At 54.7% G+C, this 24,927-nt stretch overlaps 1 protein-coding gene and 1 non-coding gene across 2 annotated transcripts in view; one reads left to right on the top strand and one right to left on the bottom strand.

Moving 5' to 3' along the window:
* The window catches only part of LOC105472269 (LIM and SH3 protein 1), a 51,401-nt gene extending 27,291 nt beyond the window's left edge, over window positions 1-24,110 (bottom strand). The window contains exons 1-3 of the mRNA XM_011725353.2: window positions 23,866-24,110; window positions 16,276-16,370; window positions 3,697-3,781 (exon numbers count right to left, since the gene is read on the bottom strand). Of these exons, the coding sequence (XP_011723655.1) occupies window positions 3,697-3,781; window positions 16,276-16,370; window positions 23,866-23,934 (249 nt within the window). The 5' untranslated portion in view covers window positions 23,935-24,110. The remainder of the gene's footprint in view (window positions 1-3,696; window positions 3,782-16,275; window positions 16,371-23,865) is intronic.
* Window positions 24,111-24,775: 665 nt separating this feature from the next.
* TRNAC-GCA (transfer RNA cysteine (anticodon GCA)) lies at window positions 24,776-24,847 on the top strand. Its single transcript has one exon. It is a non-coding gene; the product is annotated as a tRNA-Cys (tRNA).
* Window positions 24,848-24,927: the final 80 nt, after the last annotated feature.

The following is a 24,927-nucleotide window of genomic DNA, read 5'->3' as shown; positions in this document are numbered from 1 at the left end:
TGCCACTTTGGAGACCAATATAGAGATGGGAAAATAAATAAAGCTGAAATAGCCTCGGCAGCTTCCCAGAGACAGGGAAGGGCAAGGCAGGCCCAGAAGGGGCATGGAAAGAAGCCAGCTGGCCTCGTGGGGTGAAGCTGGGTGAACACAAGAGGCTTCCATTTCCCTTCCCGCCAGCCGCAGGCAGCTCTCGCCAGCTCTGCCCCCACGGCAGCCACAGGAACCAGAACCTGTCACTGCTCCAGCCTGGCCGGCTCAGCCCTTCCAAGCCTCAAAGCATCAGGCCCAGCCCCCAGCTTGAGGCAACTGGGTTTGCTGTCCCCATTTTACTGGTGAGGAAGCAAAGCTATGAGAGGAAAGAGTCTGAGGCCAGTCTAAGACCACACAGCTGCTGGGTGGTGGGAAGGGAGACAGAACAGGCCTGCAAAGAGGGCAGCACCCTTTCCTCCCCAGCCTATCCTGGCCCTCAGCCCTCAGCCCCCACCCCCGAGGACCCCCACCTCAGGGGAACAGAGCAGTGCCCTCGGTGCAAAGCCCTACCCTAACGTTGCACCCCTCAGAGTTTACAAACAGGGTCGGTACACTCCTGCCCACGGGCCCATCTCTAAGCTTCTTAAAGTGGGCCAAAGTCCTTATCAGAATCACAGGGGAGTCAAAAATGCAGATTCTTGGGCCTCACACAGAGCTGCCAAGCAGAAGTTCCTTGGGTGGGGGCCTAGGAATCTGCATTCCAACAAGCCCTTCCTACTTGCTGGTGACTGGTGCATCCTGCAGGGTGGGAGCACAGGGCTGGGTGCCTGTGCCGCCAGCACCATTCAGAGGAACGGGCTCAAGGGCCAGGTCATGGGGCTTGATGTCTGCCTCTGTCCCTGGCCTCTGGGCAAGCAGGGCAGCCTCTGTAAATCTCCCTGTCCCTATCTGTATGATAGGGATAATAAGAGCCCCTCTTTCATCAGCTGGCTGTGAGGATTAAACAAAGCCAGGCATACACACATACGTGCGCGCGCGCACACACACACACACACGGACACACTCTGGCCCTCAGTGAGACCCTAATGAAGAGTGACCACCATTGTCATCTCCCGAGAGGCCTGCCCAGGAACCCAGCAGGCCATGACCTTGAGAAGCAGGGGTCACAGGCTGGGGACAGGAGCCCCCAAACCCAGAGTGTGGTGCCAGCTTCCCCAGTTGGGGGCAGAAGCAGCCCCTGCCAACAGCATGCCCTGCCCACCTGCTGCCCATCCTGGGCAGGGGGAACAAGGTGGGTGGGGGGAGTTCTTCCTCCTTAAATTCCACCCCTCGGGGATCAGGTGCCGGGGCAAAAAGAGCTGCAGCCATGCTTTTGTGGGACTGACACAGGCTGAGGGGTTTGAATTTCTCCCCTGAGAAGGGTATGTGTGTGTGTGTGTGTGTGTGTGTGTGTGTGTGTGTGCTGAGGGGTTTGAATTTCTCCCCTGAGAAGGGTGTGTGTGTGTGTGTGTGTGTCCAAAGACCTGTGTGTGTGTGTGTGTGTGTGTGTGTGTGTGTGTGTGTCCAAAGACCTACCATCTGCTCCCAGCACCTCTTCCCCCAGGTCCTTCTGAGCCCCTCCACCTCTGGCCCCCAGCGCCCTTCCACAGGGAAGGGAATCAGAGGCAGGAGTCAGGGCCCGGCTAGAATCTGTAAAATCTGGCCAGGCAGCCAGGCCTCCGGCCTGCTTGGCTGACAGCAGGCGGTGGTGCTCCCCCACTTCCCAGTAACTTCAGCTTGTGTCCGCAGGCGGGTGGGTGGTTGGTGTGAGCTGCTGCTCCCCTCCTCTGTGAGCCTCAGGCCCTACCAGGGCTGTGAGGGGTCAAGGGCCCCACACGTAGGAGTGACAAGACCGGGGCCCAAATCCTGGATCCATACTCACTCACTCACTCAGTTCCCCTCTCTGTGAAACACAGACAGTGGGTCTTTCACCTTACCCCAGAGCCCAGTCAAGGATGAACAGGGGAACTAACTAAAGGCACTTGCTAAACTACACAATTTCTTTCTTTTCCTTTTGTAGAGACAGGGTCTCACTCCGTCACCCAGGCTGGAGTGTAGTGATGCGATCATGGCTCACTGCAGCCTCCAATTCCTCAGTTCAAGTGATCCTCCCGCCTCAAACTCCCGAGTAGCTATGACCACAGGTGCACACCACCATCCCTGCTAGTTTTTTGTTTTTTGTGTGTGCTTTTTTTTAGGGACCAGTTATTGCTATGTTGCCCCAGCTGGTCTCAAACTCCTGGGCTCAAGTGATCCTCTCACTTTGGCCTCCCAGAGCACTGGGATTACAGGCGTGAGCCATGGCCCCCAGCCCTAAATTACAAAACTTCTCAACAGCATAAGGAACTATCACATTTATTGTTAAGGTAGAGACTGTTTCTTAGGGAGTGGGTAGTCCCTGGGTTAGACAAACCTACATTCAAAGCCGCCAGTGTCTATTTCCTCTTCTCTGAAGGGAGGTGATCCTACAGCTGCACAGGGCTAGGTGAGGATTACACAGCTCACACACCCGGAGCGTTGATCCCTCCATCGCCAGCTATGAATATTATTATTGCCTCTCCTACCACCCGCAGGACCTCAGCCAGTCCCTTAGTGTCACTGGGTCTTGGTCGTCTCATCTGTAACAATGGGGAAGATAGCACCTTCCTCACAGGGCTGCTAGGATTCCGAGAGAGGGTGCATGAGAAGCCTGACACAGGGCAGGGTCCGTTCTGCCTGATGAACCCGATTCCGAGAGAGGGTGATGGAAAGACACAGGGCAGGGTCGGTTCTCCCCGATGGACCCAGGCAGTCACATCAAGATCAGGCAGCAGGAGTCCCCTCTGGAGGAACTAGGAGAAACCCCCTCTCTGTGGCCTGGGTGAAACCTCTGCAGTCTTTTCCAGGTCCTGAGTGGGTCCTGGGTGCGCTGTCCACGTGGTAAATTCCCCTACATGCATTCTTGTGCATCATCCTTTCATCGGCTGAAGCCCCGCCCCGCCCCACTCCACCTCATCACTGGCCAGGTTTGTCCCAGGAGCCCTCACACCCCCAGGCAGGGTAGGTCAACTGTTCTGTTCTCAGGACTCCAGACCCTTTGCTTATTCCTCCGTGTCCCCTAAAGACCAAGTTCTCCCTAGGCCTGGAACCCATCCTCCCCTCCTACAGGAGCACACACCTCCCACTCAGCAGTGCTCTGGAAAGTCAAGCCAAAGGAGACAGAGGCAGAACAGCCCCCCATCCCGCTCCCCCATGGCAGGGCCCCCTTCACACCTTGCCCTCCAGTGGGTGGAGAAGGTTTGGGATGTGGCTATAGAGGGTGGGCTGCACAGCCTCAGACTGGCATGACCTGGAGGGGCAAATTCCCTGGTCCTCCCCAAACTCCTCCTTTTTGGGTAAGTGTGAATGGGGAAGACGGAGGGGAGAGTGGCTTCCTGGAGGAGGTGGGCTTTAGGGAGCCCCAGAGCGGGCTCAAATAGACACCCACACCTCTCCAATCCCCTCTAGGTAGGAAGTGGGGGAACGCTGTACTCTGCTCCTTTGATAAAGTCAGGGGTGGGGTCAAACGTCAAGGCAATGCTAGGATTTCAGCACCCTGGCCTTGCAGAGTAACCGCAGGGGAAGGTACTCTTGCCAAATGGCGACCTTACAACACCCCTCCCCAGCATCCCTCTCCCCGCCAGGCCCCGGCACCGCCCAGCCCCTCACCTGACTCTGGAGCTCACTCTGTTGCTTGAGGCGAAGGTTTTCCGGGGTGTCAGCCACCATGGTGAAGGACTGCTTGGGGTAGTGTCTGCAGGACAGAAAAAACAGAGTGGGGGTGACTCTGGGGGAGGGGCAGGAGCCTCTGGGCTTCTCACAAAGCACGCTCTCCTGGGAACTTCCTCCTATGCCTGGGCACCCCCTGGCCCGGCCCCACAGGAGGACCTCAGTGTCCACTACCAAGGCCGAGGGGAGACAAGCATTTCTCAGACTCAGCTGGGACTGGCTGACCTGGGAAGACACAGCAGGCATCAGTGACGGGCCAGCCAAGGAGAACTGTCTTGAGTGAAAGGATGGCCACTGGGACACTCTCTGAGGGTTGAAGGTTACCCTTGTTTGGGGATAATCCATGCCTTGTGCCTACCACACATGGAGGTCAAGGCAACTGGGCCCGGCTGGGGGAAGATGGACACAGGTGAGTCAGGACTAAGCTTTCAGCTAAGACCAGAAGTGGAGACCAACCACGCAGAGGAGAGCAAGGGGGAGACAGAAAAAGAAAGGGACACACATATCCAGGGGGACTTCCTAGAGGAAGTGGTGAGAGAGAAAACACATGGTTAAAGTGGTATTTCAAAGGGTTAACAAGGTCCAACCTAATTGGAGGGTAGGTGGGAAGGCCAGCTTGAGGATAAAAAAGGAGGTCACCTGAGTGTGACAGGTAAAATACAGGTTGAATATCCCTTATTGCAAATGCTCAGGACCAGATGTGTTTCAGATTTTGGATTTTTTCTCAGATTTTGGAATATTTGAATATTCATACTGAGACATCTTACGGATGGGACCATTTCCTATATACCTCATACACATGGCCTGAAGGTAATTTTATGCAATATTTTACATAATTTTGTGCATGAAACAAAATTACTGACTGCTTTTTGACCTATCACCTATCACATGAGGCCAGGTGTGGAATTTTCCCTTGTGGCATCACGTCGGCACTCAAAGCTTTGCATCTTGGAGCACTTCAGACTCTGGACTTTTAGATCAGGGCTGCTCAATCTGTAGTAACAACAGTGAATTAGGCCGGGCATGGTGGCTCACACCTGTAATCCCAGCACTTTGGGAGGCTGAGGCGTGCGGATCACGAGAGGTCAGAAGTTCGAGACTAGCCTGGTCAATATGGTGAAACCCCAGTCTCTACTAAAAATACAAAAATTAGCTGGGCGTGGTGGCATGTGCCTATAGTCCCAGCTACTCGGGAGGCTGAGGCTGGAGAATCACTTGAACCCAGGATGCAAAGGTTGTGCTGAGCCAAGATCCTGCCACTGCACTGCAGCCTAAGCGACAGAGCCAGACTACATCTCAAGAAGAAAAACCAAACCAAAACAAAACAAAAAACCAAACAGTGAATGTCTCCCCTGTGCTAAGGGCTTATGTGCCCTAATTCATCGAATTCTCACGCCACTTGTGTGACTGGTACTCAGTGTACCCCTTTGACAGATGGGAGAACTGAGGCCAGAGAGGTTAAACAACACGGCCAAGGCACACAGAGATCCAGATTTGCGCCCAGGCGATCGCTTCAGTTCATGCTGAACTTAGTCGCCAATTTCCAGGCCCAGGACAGCCGGGTCCCCAGCAAAAGGGCCTGGCTTGGAGGCAGCAAAAGGCCCTCGGAGCCTGCAGAGACCTCCAGAAGAGTCTGGTCCAACTCCCTCATTTCCAAGGAGGAAACAGTGTGCTGGCGCCAGGCCACTTCTCCCTTAGCAGTCTTCATAATTAACTTATTTATCACATCAATGTATTGTCTTCTCTCTCCACTACTTCTCTGTGAGGGGAGGGATTTTGGGGTCTCTTTTGTTCATTGATTTATCTCAAGCTCCTAGACTAGTAGGCAGTGCTCAGTAAATATTTGTTGAATAAACAAATGTCAGGCTGGGAGTGGTGACTCACGCCTATAATCCCAACATTTTGGGAGGCCAAAGTAGGTGGATCACGTGAGGCCAGAAGTTCGAGACCAGCCTGGCTAACATTGCGAAACCCTGTTTCTATTAAAAATACAAAAATTAGCCGGGCACTGTCGCGTGTAGCTGTAATCCCAGCTACTCAGGAGGCTGAGGCAGGGGAATCGCTTGAACCTGGAAGGCGGAGGTTGCAGTGAGCCAAGATTGCGCCATTGCACTCCAGCCTGGGTGACAGAGCAAGACTCTATTTAAAAAAAAAAAAAAGTCACACCAGGAGTTAGAGCTGGTGTGGGACTAGAACTCAGCCCTTCTCCATCCCCCTCTCATCACAAGGTCCCCTGGCAAACCAGCTGCAGGAGAGACAGGCAGCTCTGAGCCATGTAGCTTGTATGTATTTCTCATACCATGTGCTGGTATGAGAAATGTCTGGGGGTCTGCATGGGCCCCAATTACCTCAGGGACTGGTGGGTGGCCCGTCAGGCCATTTTTAGCCCTGGGTGACCACAGCCCACCACAGCTGTGACCCCTGCAGATCCCTGACTCACAGGCCGCACCCAGGTAAGCGACAGATGGCCTCCTGGAACCTATTTCTAGGCACGTGCCACCCAAAGTTGACACACCCAAGAGCTAGGAACAAGCTGCCCTCTGCTCTGCATGTTCTCCAGCTGCCCACACGGCCGTGCATCAGAGCTACCTGTAAACCGGCGACCTCCCTCGAGGCCACCACTTGTGAAGGGCAGGGCTCAGGATTTGGAGACCTCAATCAAGGGAGGCATAACTTTCAAGGGCCCAGTGCAGGGCTCTGGCCCTGCCACTGACTTACTGGGTGACCTTGGCAAATCCTTTTTCCCTTGGGCCACTTTCACTGTCCCGGTTCCAGATGATTCTAGCAGTGCCCCTCCCCCAGCCCTCACCTGGGTCCTGGCCACCCAGGTCAGCCCAGACTCGCAGTTCCTCCAGCAAAGGAAGGGAAGATGAGGAAAGGCAAACACAGCTGGCAACAGACATGGCCTGTGGTGAACGTGTGGCCAAGTCTGGGGTCCGGTCCCCATGCAGCCAGGGCCACCCACAGCTGAGGAGCTCCCTTCAAAGTTTCTGTACAATTCCAGGGCAAGGGACGATCAACCATGAGTCTGTTCCTAGAGACCAGAAAGGGAAGATCTCTAGCAGGGCTGGCAGGCCCTGAGGCCCTAAGAGGGAGTGCTTCGGAGACGAGACAACCCTCCCCCCAAATCAGAGCCATTCTGCAGACTGGGCAGGGGCTGTGTTGAGGAGAGCATATGGAAGTAGAGGCACATGTGGCAGGAGCAGGGTAGGGAAGAGGAGCAGCTCTGGCCCAGTACTCGAAGACTTAATTCTGAGAAGATGGGGCTGCTTAGCATTTGGTGGGGAGGGGTAGAGGCAAGCAGGGCAAACGCATCCTCCAGACCCGGTCTGCAAACCCTGGGGTTTCTCATTTGCCAGAATGCACAGGGTTAAAACAGGCCAGGCTGGGCGCAGTGGCTCACACCTGTAATCCCAGCACTTTGGGAGGCCAAGGAGGGCAGATCTCTTAAGCCAGGAGTTCGAGACCAGCCTGAGCTACAGAGCAAGAGCCTGTTTTTAATAAATAAAAATAAATAAATAAATAAATAAAAACAGGGGCCAGCTCCAGTGGCCCAAGGACCACCAGACAGGTACACCTGACGTGCTCCACCCACTCCACAGTCTGAAGTTCCTACACACACTGCACTGTGCCTCACACATGATGAATATATAGATATGCCCTCTGCACCGATGGGCGCCTCCAAGACACGGAGGCCAGCGGGTCTGCACGCAGCAGCTGCATTGAGGCCATGTCCGCATAGCCCCTGCCCCCGACACTGTGTCCCTCTGCTCACCCTACACCCACCGGAAGGTCTCCAGAGCCCCTCCAACATGCAGCAGGCACCCTGGGTGGGGTTGCCAGGTACTTCATCCTCTCTTCAGAAGCACCCTTCCCCCTAGTCTCAGCCCCCGACAGCTGGAGCTCGAATCCCATCAGAAGGGAAGTGGGGATGAGCCAGCCCAGATGTGAGCTCAGCTTAATTTGGCAGGGGTGAGGGAGGATTTTAATCCTGCATCAGATTAATTAGATTAAAGAGGCACTCCAGAGCCTCCAAGCTCCTTCCCCTGCCCCCTAAGCCCAAATCGAGGCAGAGGAAAGCAGGCAGACAGCTCAGGCTATATTCCTCCTGCCAGGTCAACCCTGTCTCCTCCCCACAGCTCATAGTCCCCAGCCCCCAGCCCAGGCGAGAGGACTCTGCCTTTCCCTCTCCCTGCTCACTATGCTTCAGGTTTCCATGGCAACCTCATCTTCAGCTCCAGGCAGGAGAGCAGCAAGAGCTAGAGCGAGAGAGGAGAGGTCTATAGGGGTGGGGGAAGAGACACAGACGGCAAGGGGGTCCTCAACTAAGGAGAAGCCCATGAGGGCAAAGTCAGGAGACTGTGTCTATAGGATCTTTATGGATAATTTAGGTGAGGAGGACAGGTGTCACGGGTTTGTTTGTAGAAGCAAAGGCATGAGAACATCAGTGCTGCACCCCTCCCCCCACCAGCATGCCGGGCTTCAAAGAAAGCTCCAAATGATTTGACCTCCCTCCAGAAACAATTTTTGGGAATTCTACCTTTTCCCTTCCTCCCCACCCCATCTATTACCCCCAGATCCCAGCAGGGATGGTTGGAAATGTGTGCATGCCAACATGGGTGCTAAGACAGACAAGGGGCCACCTGTCCCAGCTGGTGATCCCGCTGGAACCCAACCCCATGACAGACTGGGCCACAGCGAGGCATGGCGAACAGGGTGATCAGCTGGGTGCAGGGCAGAGTCCAGAGCACAGCTGTCCTTTGTCCCATAGGCCAGTCTGTATCGGCCCCTTGTTAATCATTCCAAGTAGATGGTGGGCTCTCTGCAGGTGCCCCACCTGTCCTTCCTCCCTGCTGTCAGCTGCTCTGGGGAGTTTGTGGGGAGAGGCGTGGATACAGCCCCGTAGGACAGGAAGAAGAGGGGCAGGAACAGGGACTGGATAGGATGGGGCAGGGCAAACAGGCAGCTATTGACAGCAGCCTCGGGCTTCAAGACAATTTACAGAGACACAAAGTAACATCTTGGTACACTGCGTCCTGTGCGCACGCCACACAGCTATGGGCTGGCATTCTCATCGTGCCATTTTACAGATGAAGAAACTGAGGTCCAGTGTCAAGGGCAGAGACCTTGTCCAAGGCACTCTCCTCTACACCACAGCTGCCCAGACAGCGAAGGGGAGGCCAGACAGACCCCAGCCACCTCCAGCACTCAGTTCTGGGGAAAGATGTGCTTGGCAGGTTGGGTGCCAAACAAAGCACTTCATCCTTCAAACCCAACTCGTTTCCAAGCTCGGCCATTATGAGAGATACCCTGGAGCCTCTCAGCCACACCTACTTAGGAGCTGCCTATCCCTCCGAATTTCTCAAAAGTATATGATACAGGTCAGGCATGTAATCCCAGAATTTTGGGAGGCTGAGGCGGGCGAATCACCTGAGGTCAGGAGTTCAAGACCATTCTGGCCAACATGGCAAAACTCTATCTCTACTAAAAATACAAAAATTAGCCGGGCATGGTGGCACACACCTGTAATCCCAGCTACTCAGGAGGCTGAGGCAGGAGAATCCCTTGAACCTGGGAAGTGGAGGTTGTAGTGAGCCGAGATCACACGTCTGCACTTCAGCCTGGGAGACAGAGAGACCCCACCTCAAAAAAAAAAAAAAAAAAAAAAAAAAAAGCTGGACGCGGTGGCTCACGCCTGTAATCCCAACACTTTGGGAGGCTAAGGCGGTCAGATCATTTGAAGTCAGGAGTTCAAGATCAGCCTGGACAACATGGTGAAACACCGTCTCTACTAAAAATACAAAAAAATTAGCTAGGCATGGTAGTGGCCTCCTGTAATCCCAGCCATTTGGGAAGCTGAGGCAGGAGAATCGCTTGAACCCAGGAGGCGGAGGTTGCAGTGAGCCAAGACTGCACCATTGCACTCCAGCCTGGGCAACAAAAGCGAAACTCTGTCTCAAAAAATAAAAGTTTAAAAAAAAAAAAAAGGATATGATACAGAAGAGGCCCTGTGTCCCAGGAGAGGGGTTATCCGTGAGGACCTCTGGGTGGCCTTCCTGCTCGGTGGGACTACAGAGGCAAGGTTTCTGGGCTCACAGGTGACAGGGACAGCTTGTCGGCCACCAGCCTCATTCCCCAGTCCTACCATCAGCCACACTCCAGGGTCAGAAGAAGAACAGGATAGCAAACCCGAAAGCCCAGCGACCTTTCTACACAGAGCCTTGCCCCTTCCAGGCTTGGACCCCTTCAAAAACCACAGCTTTGTGTTCAAGGAGGAACAAAAATACATCAACAAAAGCAACAAGGAGCTTTTGGTTTTACCAAAAGGAAAAAAAAAAAAAACAGCCCCCACATCCTGCCTCTAGAAAGAGCTGCTGATTCCAAAAGCCCCTGCTGGGAAGGCTGCCCACAGGCGGGAAGGGAGGGCTCCCTGCTAACCCAGTTTCTCACCCATCCGTCCCCTCAGGCCTAAGGGGCTGAAGTGGTGGGATAGGAAGCAACAAGGAGGCATTGTTCAACCAGAGGGAAAAAAAGAGCAGTCAAAACCATCAAGGCTAGACTTGAGGAAGAACTTACCAGCTGTCAGACTGCCGTCAGATTGCACACAAAATGAAAAGAAAAACAAAAAGCCTGCCCCTGTCGGTAATAGAGAAAGAGAAACAATTCTGCCAAGTTGAGTAAGGCATGGAAACGCAGGCCTGTTTCCTCATCTGTAAAATGTGGGTGTTAGGAAGCAAAGTGACCCCTGAGGCTCCAGGAGGCCTGGAGGACAGGGATTTGGGGGTAAGCGAGGTGGGAGGGCTACCTGGGGGCCATATTTGGCCACTTGGGCTGGCCATTTGTACTTGCCCTCCCCCACACTGTCATCCCTAGTCCCAATTTTTCCAGTCAGAGGCAGAGAATTTTGGGGAGGAGGGAAAGTCCTAGGCCCCAGTACAGGTTTTGCCTACTCCTGCCCCACCCACTTTTATTTTTATTTTCATTTTTACATTTTTTAGAGACAGAGTGTCCCTCTGTTGCCCAGGCTGGAGTGCAGTGGGGCAATCAGGGCTATTTGCAGCCTCAACCTCCCAGACTCAAGCAATCCTCCTGCCTCAGCCTCCCAAGTAGCTGGGACCACAGACATGCGCCACACCACACTTGGCGAATTTATTTTATTTTTTGTAGAGATGAGGCTGGTCTTGAACTCCTGGCCTCAAGCGATCCACCCTCCTCAGTCTCCCAAAGTGCTGGGATTACAGGCATAAACCACTGCGCCCAACCCTGCCCACCTTTTAAAAGCAGCTGGGGCCGGGTGCGGTGGCTCACGCCTATAATCCCAGTACTTCGGGAGGCCGAGGCGGGTGGATCACGAGGTCAGGAGATCGAGACCATCCTAGCTAACACGGTGAAACCCCGTCTCTACTAAAAATGCAAAAAATTAGCCAGGCGTGGTGGTGGGCGCCTATAGTCCCAGCTACTTGGGAGGCTGAGGCAGGAGAATGGCGTGAACCCGGGAGGCAGAGCTTGCAGTGAGCCAAGATCACGCCACTGTACTCCAGCCTGGGCGACTGAGCAAGACTCTGTCTCAAAAAAAAAAAGCAGCTGGGATTAAAGACAGTTTGCTAGAATCCAGAGACACATAAGCACCCAGCCTTGTCTGGCACAGACCACACCCTACTCCCATCTGATGCCTAGGGGAAGGGGCAGAAACATAGTCCCTGGCTCCCCAGAATCAGGGACCTCTTCACCCTCCTCGGTCCTCACTCCACAGCTCAAGGAAACTGGAGAATGGACCCCAGATATGTGCAGTCAGAGAAGAGGGGAAAGGCGCAACCAAGTCCCCCACTTTTCCTTGCTCAGCCCATGCCCGCCTCCCACTTGACACCTCACAAGCTGGTTCCCCTGGCTGGCAACCCCGCCTCCTGTCAGTAGGGCCCCAAAAAGAAGGGAACAGGCAGTCATCTAGACTATCTGCAGGGACTTTCTCCAGTCCTCTAGACTATCTGCAGGGACTTTCTCCAGTCCTCTAGACTATCTGCAGGGAGACAATGATGCAAGTTGATGCTAAGCCAGTGCGTGTGGACTGATCTGCCCCACTTTTGGAAAATCCAGTTTACAAAACAAGTAACGGAGGGCATAAATATCTCTCTCACCCCACCCACCCAGAAGCTTCAAGGAAGAATTAGGGCTGGGCAGTGGCTCACGCCTATAATCCCAGCACTTTGGGAGGCTGAGGCAGGTGGATCACCTGAGGTCAAGAGTTCCGGACCAGTCTCACCAACATGGAGAAACCCCGTCTCTACTGAAAATACAAAAATTAGCTAGGCATGGTGGAGGGCGCCTGTAATCCCAGCTACTCGGGAGGCTGAGGCGGAGAATTGCTTGAACCAGGGAGGCAGAGGTTGCAGTGAGTGAGCTGAGAACATGCCACTGCACTCCAGCTTGGGCGACAGAGACTCTGTCTCAAAAAAAAGAAACAAAAATAATTTGATTAGCGGTTCTTCCTCCACCACTGGCTATTGTGCAAAAGCCGGGAGTGCACCCTCAACCTTGCCACAGCATTGGCTGCATGGCTGCAGCCCTGAATGTGGAAACACAAAACACAGCCCATTCAGCCCAGCTCCCAAGTCCTCCTCCCCGGCCCCAGCACCGGTGTGGGTGTCTGCCTACACACCAGGCATGTGTGTAACTGCATGCACGTGGGGGTCCGCCACACCAGGCGGGCTGGCTGTGAGCTCTGGCCTGTGTTTTTTCCCCGGCCTCTCCCCCAAACAAGTCTGATGCAAGGACAGAAACAGAAGAGGCCTTTTCACTGCCTACTCTACAGTCACTTTCTAGAACTTAAATCTGAATCTTGAGAAACCACAAGGAAAGATAGCTTTCTTCTCTCTTGACCAGCCCCCTGCAAGATCCTAGCTCCCCTCAGGGCTCAGAGACTAGCCAGAGATAGGCAGAACATAGAGGCCTCCCTGTACACCAAACTCACATACTCGCTGGGTGGGCCCAACTCCCTGGCAAAGTGCCAGAAGAAACCACGTGCCCCTTTGGGTCCTGCACTGGGTTTGGCCCAGCATGGAGCACGTGATGCTTCAGAGAAAGAAGCCAGGCCTGTGGTCCACAAAGCAAGACCAGAACAGAAATGGGAGAAAACTGTACCCTGGTAAACCCAGGATTCAGGAACCTGAATGTCACTCAGGGATAAGACCAGAGGCAGGAAGAAAACGGGAGGAGGCGGGGCTGAGGCGGGTGGATCACCTGAGGCAAAGAGTTTGAGACCAGCCTGGGCAACATGACAAGACCTCCTCTCTACAAAAAACTTAAAAATTAGCATGGTGCCGCACGCCTGTGGTACCAGCTACTAGAGAGGCTGAGGCAGGAGGATTACTTAAACCCAGGAGGTCGAGGCTGCAGTGAGCCATGATCACTCCACTGCACTCCAGCCTAGGTGACAAAAAAAGTAAGTACAAACAAAAAAAGTAAGCAAGCAGGAGGGAATGACAGCAAACACTCGGCCTAGAGCCTGGCACATAGCAAAGTACCCAATAAATTCTCTTTGGTCTAGGGTCCAACATCCCTGGACAGGAATTTTTTTTTTTTTGTCTTTTTTGTTTGTTTGTTTGTTTTGAGATGGAGTCTCGCTCTGTCGCCCAGGCTGGAGTGCAGAGGCAATCTCGGCTCACTGCAGTCCTGGCCTCCCAGGTTCAAGCAATTCTCCTGCCTCAGCCTCCTGAGTAGCTGGGATTATAGGTGCCAGCCACATCTGGCTAATGTTTGTATTTGTAGTGGAGATGGAGTTTCACCACGTTGGCCAGGCTGGTCTAGTAGAACTCCTGACCTTAAGCAATCCACTCGCCTCAGCCTCCCAAAGTGCTGGGATTACAGGTCTGAGCCACTGTGCCGGGCCTCCTGGGCAGGAATTTTTAACCATAGGGAAACCAAGGCTCAGACAGGTCCAGAGAGCACTCCTTGCAAGCGGGCCCCACACCTGGTTCATCCCAGAATCCCCATGGGTAACATCTTGGCCCAGCGGACGCAGGGGAGGGAGAATGCCTGCCTTGGGCGAGGTGCTACCACAACTAAAGTGAAACACAGTTGGGTTGCAAATCCCCCAGGTCTCTCTCACTAGTCTCCTTCCCAGGAAACATCCCAACTGGGCCAAAGGTCAACCAGGCACGGCAGAGGCTAGGGTTATAAAAGCTGGAGGAAACATGGAGGGGCCAACCTGCTTCTTTTGGCTGGAGACCAGGAGGGAGACAGGGGAACCTCTGCCTCTGCAAGTTGGAAGCAGCATCCAGAGAAGAAGCTTTCATCTTCTGCCTCTCCAGGCTCCCCCAGCCCCCGCAGGAGCCCTCCACCCCACCTTGCGGCAGCTTCCCAAGAAGACAGTAAAAACAATAAGCTGGAACTTTGGATGAGGCCGATAAAAATGCAAAGAAAACAAGGACAAGCCTCTGATTTTTCTCCAGCTCCCAATGCTCACTGAATGCTAGGCTGCTGGAGTCACTGGGCTCCAAGGCTTAGTGTGCTGGGGCGGAGGCTCAGAATCAAGGCTGAGGTGGTCCAGCAACCGAGGGGTTAACTGCCCTGGCTTCTCTGAACCCCACCCCACTCCCCAATGGAGGGAGGAAGTGGCAGAGAACCAGGGCTTGTGTGAGCCCTTAAGAATTTGAAGAATGTCCCATTTCCCTTGTGGGGGTGGGAGGGGTTGGTGGGGGGAAGAGGAACAGTAGAAATTAATATAAGAGAAGGGGCAGCTGAAGGAGGGGCCAGGACAGAACTGCAACCCTTCCTCTACCCAGATAACCCGCCCAGTGCCCTCCTTCTTCCAGAAGGGATGACTTCATGTTGCTTCTTGGGCTTGAGATTTTTATCAGGAATCTGTTTTCCCAGCACCTGGCAGAGGTTAGTATGCATTATAGCAGCAGGCAGGCAATAAATGTCTGCTGAATGAGCAAGCGCCTAGAAAGATGAAAGAGTGGTCTTCGCCGGGGAGCGGGAGGGGGTCAGGGAGCAGGGAAGGTTTAGGGTAAGGTTAGGGGTAAGGCTGGAGGTTTAAGCCCCCTTTTTAGACAAGTCCCAAATGCAGGTGAACTTCAGCTGCAAAGAGCCTACTGACTGAGAATTAAAAAAAAAAAAAAAAAAAAAAAAAAAACTGGACTCAAGTTAGATCCTAAATTCATGTGAACACTGAAATTACCATTACTTGAGTTGGTTGAAGTTAAAAAAAAAAAAAATAAAAATACATTTTAAATTAAAAAAAAAAAAAATTGAATTAAGGCTGGCAAGGTGGCTTATACCTGTAATCCCAGCACTTTGGGAGGCTGAGGCGGGCGCATCACTTGAGGTCAGGAGTTCGAGACCAGCCTGGCCAACACAGAGAAACCCCGGTCTCTACTAAAAATACAAAACTTAGCTGGGCATGGTAGCGTGCATCTGTAATACCGGTTACTTAGGAGGCTTAGGCACAAGAATCGCTTGAAGCCAGGAGGTGGAGGTTGCAGTGAGCCAACTGCACTCCAGCCTGGGTAATGGAGTCTGTCTCCAAAAAAAAAAAAAAAAAAAAAAAAAAAAAAAGGCAAGTTAAAAGAAAAAGAAATTATCATTACTTATAAGTGACTTGACCTTCCAAAACCTCCACCTCGCAGGAGGCGGCAGCTGTGAGGCCCCAATACTGAGTTTGTACTTACTACTCACAAGGTCAACTTGAAGATGGAAAGTTGCTGTACTTTCTGGGACTGCATGGGACGGGATGGGAGAGGAGGGGAGGTGTTCCTCCAGGCTCTGGGATGGGGGACCCCACCTCTATACTCCCTCCCTACCGTCGGCTGCTGCAGATCCCAGTGCAGAAGGAACACAGTCCAAGATGACTATACTCAAAAAAATACAGTCTCCACAGCCTCCCTCACCAGGCAGGGAAGAGATCTATCTGGCCCAGGCAACGCCCTTTATACACCCCCTGCCCCTTCTCAAAAAATGAACACCAAAAGGGTGGACACGAGGCTTCCAGAGAGTTTTCTTGAAAGAACCACTGGAGGAAGGAGCCCCCAAAGCCTAGGAAGTACCGGGTGAGAGAAGGAAACCATCGATTTTGGGGAGAGAAATAAGGGAAGGTAAACAGGAGAACAAAGCCCCCAAACCCAAATACAACAGACAGGTCACTCATTCTTGAAAGACCACGCGGAAAGCCCTCTTTTGTAGCAGGAGGCAGTGGAAAGACATGTGCTCACCTTACTGCCCAGAGGCTGGGCTAGAGCCAGTCTCTCCCTAGCCATCCCATCTTGAGAGTCTCTTCCCTTCCCTAAGCCCCAGTTTCCTCGTCTGTACTTTAAATGCACTTTAAATGGGGGATAAAAGCACTTTAAATGGGGATAAAAAGTGCTTGCTTCATCCAGCTGTCGTGAGGATAAAATGTGATGTTCAGGCAGGGGGTGGAAGTGTTCGCCACTGTCACCTTGTGGTTATTGGAAGGGAAGGAAGAACTCACTAGGGGAGGGAGCCAAAGCACCCACCCAGTCCCCTGCCCAGAACAGGACTCACGCGTTGCAGTAGGGCTTCTTCTCGTAGCCCTTGTAGTTCTTCATGTTCAGTGTCATCTTGCAGGTCTCGCAATGGAAGCATGCTTTATGCCAGAACTGGGGATGGAGACAGGAGGAGGACATATATCAGATACCAGGACTTCTGAAAAAGGGGCTCAGGCCCTGGGAAGGGGCACTCTGGAGCTACTGGGACTGTCCTAGGCCCATGGCTATGGGGAGAACATGGAATTATCCCAGGTGAGCTGGGGGCATCTCAGGTCACAGTCTTTGGCACTCACCTCCCCTCTCTCCTTCCTCATCCTCCACCAACGGGCCATTTGAACCCAGGAGGAAGAGAAGGGCAGGCATGAAGGACGGGGGGAAGAGACCAGTTATAGTGGCGGCAGCAGCCCCCAGGTCAGCTCCACCCTCCCCAGGGAACCCCTCCTGCCCAGAGCTGGAGAGGCCTCATTGCTTATGCAAAGCTGCACTGGGTTGCTAGGGAGCAGCCGCTGAACATGAAGGAGCAGCTCCTCTGGCCGCACGGAGGCCTCAGAAGAGGAAGGCCCAGCCCCCACACACCCAGGCCCGGAACCCAGGTGCTCCTAGCTCCTGGACCAGAGCCCAGCACACCCGCTAGACCCACATAAGCCCCAGGTGGTGCTACAGCTCCAATACCTCCCACTTCCTGTGGGATGCCCAGCCAGAGGAGTGGGCTGGGTGTCCCAGGCTCTGTCAACACACCACATCCTTTCTACCCTTCCTTCATCCTCCCCTACCCCAGTGGGAGGGCAGGAGAGCGCCCAGCAGCGGGTCCCCCACTGAGGCACTGAAGGGCTCTGCTTCAAAGCCTTGAAGGTAGACACCTCCATAGTGGACATCAGAGCTCTACCCTACTAATTGTATGGCCTTGGGCGGGGCCCTGCACCTCAGGGGATCCCACTTCCTGGTGTGTAGAATGGATGTAATAACACCTGGCCCTCCTGGAATTGTCCAGAGCTCAGGAGAAATCACCTTCAAAGCCCTCAGCACAGCATTTGGCACCTCTAAGCACTCAGATGTCAGGTGCTGGGCACCGCAGATGTGAACCTCAGCTGAGGGAGTCAGGGCTCACACTGGAGATTGTGTGTGTTGGGGTGCAGAGGGGCTTCACTGTGCCAACCACAGCTCCAATCCATTCATGCGTGTGAGAATGTGGCACACAGGGCCCATCCAGGGTGGCTGACGGAGGGAAAAGAGTGATGACAGAAAGAGAACTGATCTAGGCCAGGAGCGGTGGCTCACGCCTGTAATCCCAGCACTTTGGGAGGCTGAGGCAGGCGGATTACCTGAGGTTGGGAGTTCAAGACCAGCCTGGTCAACATGGTGAAACTCCGTATCTACTAAAAAATACCAAAAAATTAGCCAGGTGCAGTGTCGCATGCCTGTAATCCCAGCTACTCGGGAGGCTGAGGCAGGAGAATTGCTTGAACCCAGGAGGCGGAGGTTGCGGTGAGCCGAGATCACGCCACTGCACTCCAGCCTGGGGTACAGAGCAAGACTTAATCTCAAAAATAAATAAATAAATAAGCCAGGTATGGTAGCGTGTGCCTGTAATCCCAGCTACTTGGGAGGCTGAAGCAGAAGAATCACTTAAACCCAGTAAGTGGAGGTTGCAGTGAGCCAAGATTGTGTCACTGCACTCAGCCTGGGCGACAGAGCAAGACTGCCTAAAGAAAAAAAAGAGAGAGAGACAGAAACAATCTAACAGCCTCCATGTGGCAGCCTGGAGGGGTCTTTGTGGAACCGCTGAGAAGTATTGATGCTTAGGCAAACCCGTGACAACAGGATCTAATTCACCCCCAGAAGCCCAGGATGATGCCCTGGATCACCATCAAATAGGGGTCCACTGCCAGGACCCCAGAATAATCCAGGCCACATGTGACCTGGCTGGCCTGTCCCTGCCCCATTTCCCAGCAGTCAAGGGAGACATTCCCCACTCTGAAAGAAGGAGGCCAGAAGGCAGGCCCCGGGGACTTTTGAAGGAGCCCAGCCAGAGCTGGTTCTTGGCCATTTGTCAAGGAATTCCCCCAAGGCGATGCTTTTCAAAATGTGGTCTCCAAACTTCGGAGAGGTGCTTCTGAGACACTGGGAGGAGGGGATAGCAGAAAGAAGGCTGAGAATCTGGGATTCAACCTCCCCTACCATGGCCCACTTCAACCAGAGACCCCCAGGGTAATTTCAGGGAGAAATCGCCTTCTAATAGGGTACTGGTTCCCTATCAAGAAGACCCAAAGGAAAAACCTAATGGTGGAATATTAAACAGAGTGCTAGGAGAACCACTCTTGAGGAGGAAGGCCAGCCAGAAGTCTGGAAGCAAAGAAGTGGTGGGTCTAAGCTTGGCCCCCTCCCCAACCTGGGCCTACCCCAGTGACCCAGGTCCCCTAAACTCCCATGTGGCAACTTACAGACTCCTTCTGGTGCATAACCCCAACACACAGAACCCACTGGGGACACGAAGACAGGGTGGTCCCTGCCCCCACAGGCCCCTGAAGTGACAGCCCCACTCCCTCCCCCAGTGACTGGGAGGCATTGGCAGGGTGCCCCAGCCTTGTCACTACCCAGTCTGCTGGCCTCTACCTACTTAGCTGCACATGCCCCTGCCTGGGCCCCCGCCTCCTGCTACCCCCACAGGGGCCTGCCAGCAAAAACATTCTCCAGAATCCAGACCATGACCCACTTTCCCTCTCTCTCTCTCTCTCTCTCACACACACACACTCACACGCACACACACACACTCACACGCACACACACACGAAGGGCTACACACTATCCTAGGACGGGGGACCTCCAAGTCTGCCTCCTGATTGAGGTTGGGGAGACAAAGGGAGAGAGACCCCTACTCCAGATGGCCAGGCCTCCACCTAGAGCCAAACCCCTTGGAGGAGGAGGGTGGGGTGTACTGAGCAGGCAGGGGGCACAGGGCCAACACCGCACCCAGGGGTTCCAAAGACCCCTCCAGGCTGCCACGTGGAGGAAGCAGAGCCCCTCTTCAAGGGGATGGTGCCTATTTCTATCAGTTCCTTCCCACCTCCCTCACAGGCCCCACACTCTCATCCAGACACACAAGGGTGGGGCAGAGGAGGGTGGTCACCTGTCCCCCTGCAGGGGGCTCCCAACAGAAAAATGGAAACCAGTTACTATGAAGCACAAGTGTCAAGTGGAGCTGCAGCCACTGTGTCCCGGAGTGCTGGAGGGTCAGGAGAGGAGGCCGCTCCACCCCTAATGCCTGGCACCTCCAGCGGCTTCAGGCGACTCCCCTCCCCTCTGGAGGAAGGCCCCAAGGTTCAAGAAAACCCACCAGCTCCTTACACTGTGTCCTTTTTGGGGTAGGAAAATTGTGGGGAGGGGAGGCAGAAAATGGCCAGTCCCTCCACAGCCGCTGTGAGCCTAGCCTGGACCCTAAGATGAAAGAAACCCTGTCTTGTCTCAATGGGGTCTGGGGAAGGACACTGTCAGGGAAATATGTCCAGAGGATCCCACAGTGACCCCGTCTGCCTCAGCCCTGCCCCATGGGCTCTGTCCTAGAGCAAGAGCCCCCCCTCTTTTAAAGACCCCAGGCAAGATGATTTCAGGGAAGCATTCCTGGGCCTCAGGACTCAGGAGGAAAGTGCACCTCGAGGCATGCTCCTTCTTGCTCCCTGCAAAGTCCATGGTTTCCCTGTTCACAGAAACCAGACAGACCCTACCCCTGCTGCCCTGCCCGTTAGAGGCCTCTCAGCCTGGATCCAAAGCTCCAAAGCAGGGTCACCTTGATCTTCCCTTGCCTATTGATCTTCCCTTGCCTACCTGCAACCCACTCTACAGAAAGGTAAACAGGCTGGTAGGGGGAGAAGCCTGCAAGGATACCCCTCACTTGGGACAGCCTGTCCCTCCGTGGCTCTGGGTTGGGGGGGATGTGGCAAGCTTCGTGTCACTGTGCCTGCAGCCTGGCACCTTGGCCTCTGAACCCAGGCTACCTGGGGTAGCCATGACTCAGGGATGGAGTATGAGGCAGTCTCTTCCCTTCCTGTTGCCCAGGGTTACAGTTTCTCCCTCCTGCAGAGGCAATGCCAACCCCACCCTGGCCGGGTCACCGGCCTAGCTCAGTTGGCCACCTGACCCGCTGGCTTAAAGGCACAGATCTCTGCTGCACCTCCACAAATTCCGAGGAGGACAGGACTATTCCCAGTGGCCCCACTCCCCCATACAAGACCCCAGGCCCAGAGCATTCCTCCAGATAGGGTCACGAAGGGATGGGACCCACTTTTGGCACAAATGAGATAGAAATAAAATATAAATATGTATAAATAAAAGTACTTTATACTGGCAGAAGAGCTGAGCAGAAAGAACTGTGGATATGAATTTCAGCTCTAAGAGAGGGAGATGAGCCACACGGGCTACCTGAGCCTCCGTTTATGGGGTACATCATTTACAAGAGCACACACACCTACTTTGTGAAGCTGCTGTGAAGACTGAGCCCAGCATATTGCGATAACTAGTAGCTATTATGAAGGGATGATCCCAAGATGATGGTGGGGTACTCTAAGCTTCAGCTAGCAAAACGGGGTACCACAGCTGTGAGGACCTCACCCCCTTCGAGTGGGGAGGGAGCGCTCAGACAAGCAGAGGCAGAGGGCCTGCCCTAACGGGGGATTCCAGGGGACCTGGCAGCAGTCCAATCCTCTACCTCCACCTGTTTTCAGAAACCTGGGGAAGCAAGCCAGGAAAGAGGGACATGGCAAGATTCTTGACAACACAGCTCCCTAGATACAAAGCAGGTGCACAAAGTAGGTGCTCAATAAATATTTGTTGAATGAGCAAATGAGGTCACCCTGTTTCTCCCCCAGCTCTAATCCCAGAAGTCCTCTGGAGAAGCAAATCTCGACCTCCTTCCTCAAACACTGTCATCAGCAATACATATTTATCCAGCTTGCAAAGCATGCTGGGTACTGCAGGTTGGGGGCAGGGTGGCCTTCAGAGGTGACAAGGTTTTTACCCACCTATGCCTTTGGGAGATAAGGCTCAGGGAGGAGAAAAGGCTGAAACCAAGGGCACAGTCTGTGCTTTGGGCCACGTAGAGGGCTGAGTGCCATGGGGGATTGTAGAGAAAAGGGTGAGTCTAATTTGACTCTTTTGCTGTAAATGGGAGGTCTTGGGAAGTTAGTTAGCAACTATGGGAATGAAGTTGCCTATGGGACTGAAGGTTCCCCCTCCTCCCTGGTCTCAGCCCAGCATCCTCCAGGCACTGGTTCACCATTCCTGGTGCCTATCCTTACTGCCTGGAGCAGGTGGGGAGGAATACATCTGATACATGGATATTTCAGGTCTCCTGCTCAGTACAGGGGGCAAGGTCTCTCCAGGGCCACTTCCTATAGGGAGAATTCTAAAAAGAGGAAGGAATCACCAACTCCTACTTCCCTGGGCAACCCCCACTTGAACGTCCTCTTCCAGCTAGGGTAAGAGAACTGGGGAGGGCACCCTGCAGCATCCCTGCTCCCCTCCCCTCGGATACACGGCACTGAAGGGCTTTCCAAGGGGAGTGGTATGGAGCTGAACAGAGCATCCCAGAGAGGTAGGGAGGGCATAGTCTATACAGCACCCTCTTTAGCACTCAGGGACTTTAGTGCACTGCCCCACTTTCAAGGAAATGACATCATCATACCCATCTGACAGATGGTAAAAACTGAGGCCTAAAGACATTCAAAAAACTCGTGGGAGCAGACCTGGAACAAGGACCCAGTCTCCCAACTCCTAGGGTGGCAATCCTGCCTTCATGTTTTGCTTTTTCCTTATACGGGTGAAGTGCCCTCTGCCTCTTCCCAATTCATGACTGTGGAGAAGGGGACCACAGGGAACTCAAGATGCAGAGGCCAAAATCTCTGCCACGAGGGGAGGGCAAAATCCCAGTATGCAAGGACAGGTACATTCTCAAGGGGAGACTTCATCATCTGATAGCTCTAAGCTCAAGTCTTGCCCAACAGCGGCTGGCATGGTCACGGGCAGATCAACACCTTTCCTGTGCCCACAATATACCCCCTCCTCTCCTCCTGCCCAATCAAGCCCAGGACCAGGAGGGACAGTGACACAGCAGCGGCCCCATATGCTCACACGCCCCAAGAGCAAGTTCAAATGTGTTTCAGAACCTCCAACCCCACCTCCTCACCCTGACTCAGAGGCCAAAGGTCACTGAGGACGCTCACACCCTAAGGGGGAAGGGAGAGACAAGGTGTCCAATGAACTATCCTCTCCTGAACTAAACCCGGCTCCAGGTCAGTAATGAACTTGACCCCAGGGCTCTGTACGCCTCTTTCATCCAGTGTTCCCACCCTTGCACCCCTCTTCCATCCAGTCCCCCCAGCCCTCTCAGTTCAGATGGAAAGGTCAGAATACCTGGACTTGGAGCCAGCTTTGGGTGATGGACGAAAGACGCGGTGAGGAAGGGCACAAAATCACAGAGGCCTCCCCTCCAGACTGGGGAGGAGAGGGGATGCAGAGGGGCAGGTTTTACCTTAGGATCTCACGGAGCTTACAAGAGGACAGGATCCTACACCAAACTGTACGGGAAACGCCCAGTTCTACTCTCCAACTCCCCCTCCAAAAGTCTAATGGCAACCAGATGAACAAGTCCAGCATTGGGGAGACAGGGCCCCCAGGGGGCAGTGAATCTCCACAAGGCCACCATCCCTCCCCCCGCCGCCCATACCTCCCCCTTTCCTCGGCTTCCCCAGAACTCAGCCAACCCCACCCTCCATTGGAGAAACCTGCTTTGAAAAGTTAGCTCTTTGTTCTTCCACACGATCTCCTGGCTCTGAGCACAATTTCAGGAGATCTCAGCGAAGCACCCCCCACCCACCCTACTCCGGCACCCGACCCCACCCGGCTCAGGCTGGGCGGCCCAGCACCGGGAGTTGGCTTTTAATTGGAGGTGGGGGTTGGGAAGCTATGGAGGAGGTCTGCGAGTCTTTTAACCACTCAATCACCAAGGGGGCCTCAGGTCGTTCAAAATCGGGGGTCTTGCGGCGGAGCCCGGGTCCTTACCCGAAACCCCCCGCATCAGATGCCACACTCGCAGGCTGATAAGCCCCCGCCCCGCCAGGCCAGGAAGCGAGGCCATCCCCCGCCGGAACGGACGGTTTCGCAGGGCCCCCCAGCCTCTGCCCCGCCCCCCTCCGCCCCCTCCACCAGCGCCCCGCGCTTCCGCCTACTTGGCGCTAGGCGCGGAGTGGAGAGGGAGCGGCCGTCTCTTCTCACTCTCCAGGCCCTAGGGGGCGGGACTGCACCCCTAACCTTCCCCCAACACACCCCGGGGCCTGGCTTCCCTGCTTCTCTCCCGTCCTCCCAACCCCAAGGCACAGAGCCCACCCCTCTCCAGCACCGGCTGCCCGCTACGCGTGGACTCCCCGCCTCGCCCCAGATCTCCTGGTTTCCAGATTGGGATGTGTCCCCACACCCCATGACACCGCCCGCCCGCCCTCCCTCCATTCTCCTGGGATCGCGGGGATAAGGCAGCAAAGACCCGGCCCTTCTCTCCTCCCTGGATTCAGAGCACTGCCGGGGATTGCAAAGACGCGTCTCCCGGTCCCGGGCTCACCTTATCCAGACAGTTCACCTTCTCCGTGGGATACACGATCTTGCCGCACCGGGCACAGTTGGGGTTCATGGTTCCGAGAAAGGCTGGGGCGGGGACGTCGGAGCTCTAGCGCGTCCTCTTCCCCAAGGCGAGCTGGCGGGAGGCGGCCGCGGCTGCAACTACACAGGCGGCAGCGACGGCGGCTGGAGCTGGGGAACTGGCCTCCGCCTCCGCCCTCCTTCCCCTAATAAACACAGCGGGGAGGAGGGGCTGCACCGGGGCGGGCACGCGCCTCGGGTGCGGGCGAGGGCACGCGCAGCGAGGCGCGCTCCCCGGGCGACGTGGGGCTGCGCGGGGGCGGGTTCCTGGGGGGAACTGCGCGGCCAGCGGTGCTGGCGCCCCGGCGCTCCCAGGCTGACTGCGCCCGGTGCCCAGGGCCCTTCCCGAGCCGGAGGCGGCGCAGAGCCAGGCCGGCTGCACATCTGGGGCACTCGGGCTGCAGGAGGCGGGCTAACCCCTGAAGACCGTCGAGGGTGGGGTTGGAGCCCTCCTGAACGCCGGAAATGATTCACCGCATTCGGGGACTTTCCTTTCTACCGGTTGCTACCGGGCATGAATCTACAGACCGAACGGGGACCCCCTGCCCTGCCCCTCTTAACTCTCTTCCGGCCCACACCCTTTCCCACATTTGTGGGGCGGAACCCGTCCCTCCCTCTTGGACCCTGCGCGCTGCCGGGCCCGGGCTAGTGCTTCTCTCCCCGAGCCCCTGCAGTGCACCTTCCCTGGGTTCCCCGGATGCGGGCACCGTCTGCGTTCAGCATGACCCCTTTTCTTCTGCATTCCTTTCTCTTTATGTTACACCCTACCACAGAGTAGCAGCTGCAACAATGCTTAGTACCCAAAGAGCCGCCTCCAGGCGCTGCAACGGCGCGGGGGTATAGCTCAGTGGTAGAGCATTTGACTGCAGATCAAGAGGTCCCTGGTTCAAATCCGGGTGCCCCCTCGGTGGTTTTTCCTTCCAGTTGTTAACCAACCATCTGTTTTTCATTCTTGATTCATATTTTAACATTGGGTCCTGACTAC

Source organism: Macaca nemestrina, chromosome 17 (assembly GCF_043159975.1).
Source record: "Macaca nemestrina isolate mMacNem1 chromosome 17, mMacNem.hap1, whole genome shotgun sequence".
Classification (NCBI taxonomy): Eukaryota; Metazoa; Chordata; class Mammalia; order Primates; family Cercopithecidae; genus Macaca; species Macaca nemestrina.
This window is presented reverse-complemented; position numbering and strand designations above follow the sequence as displayed.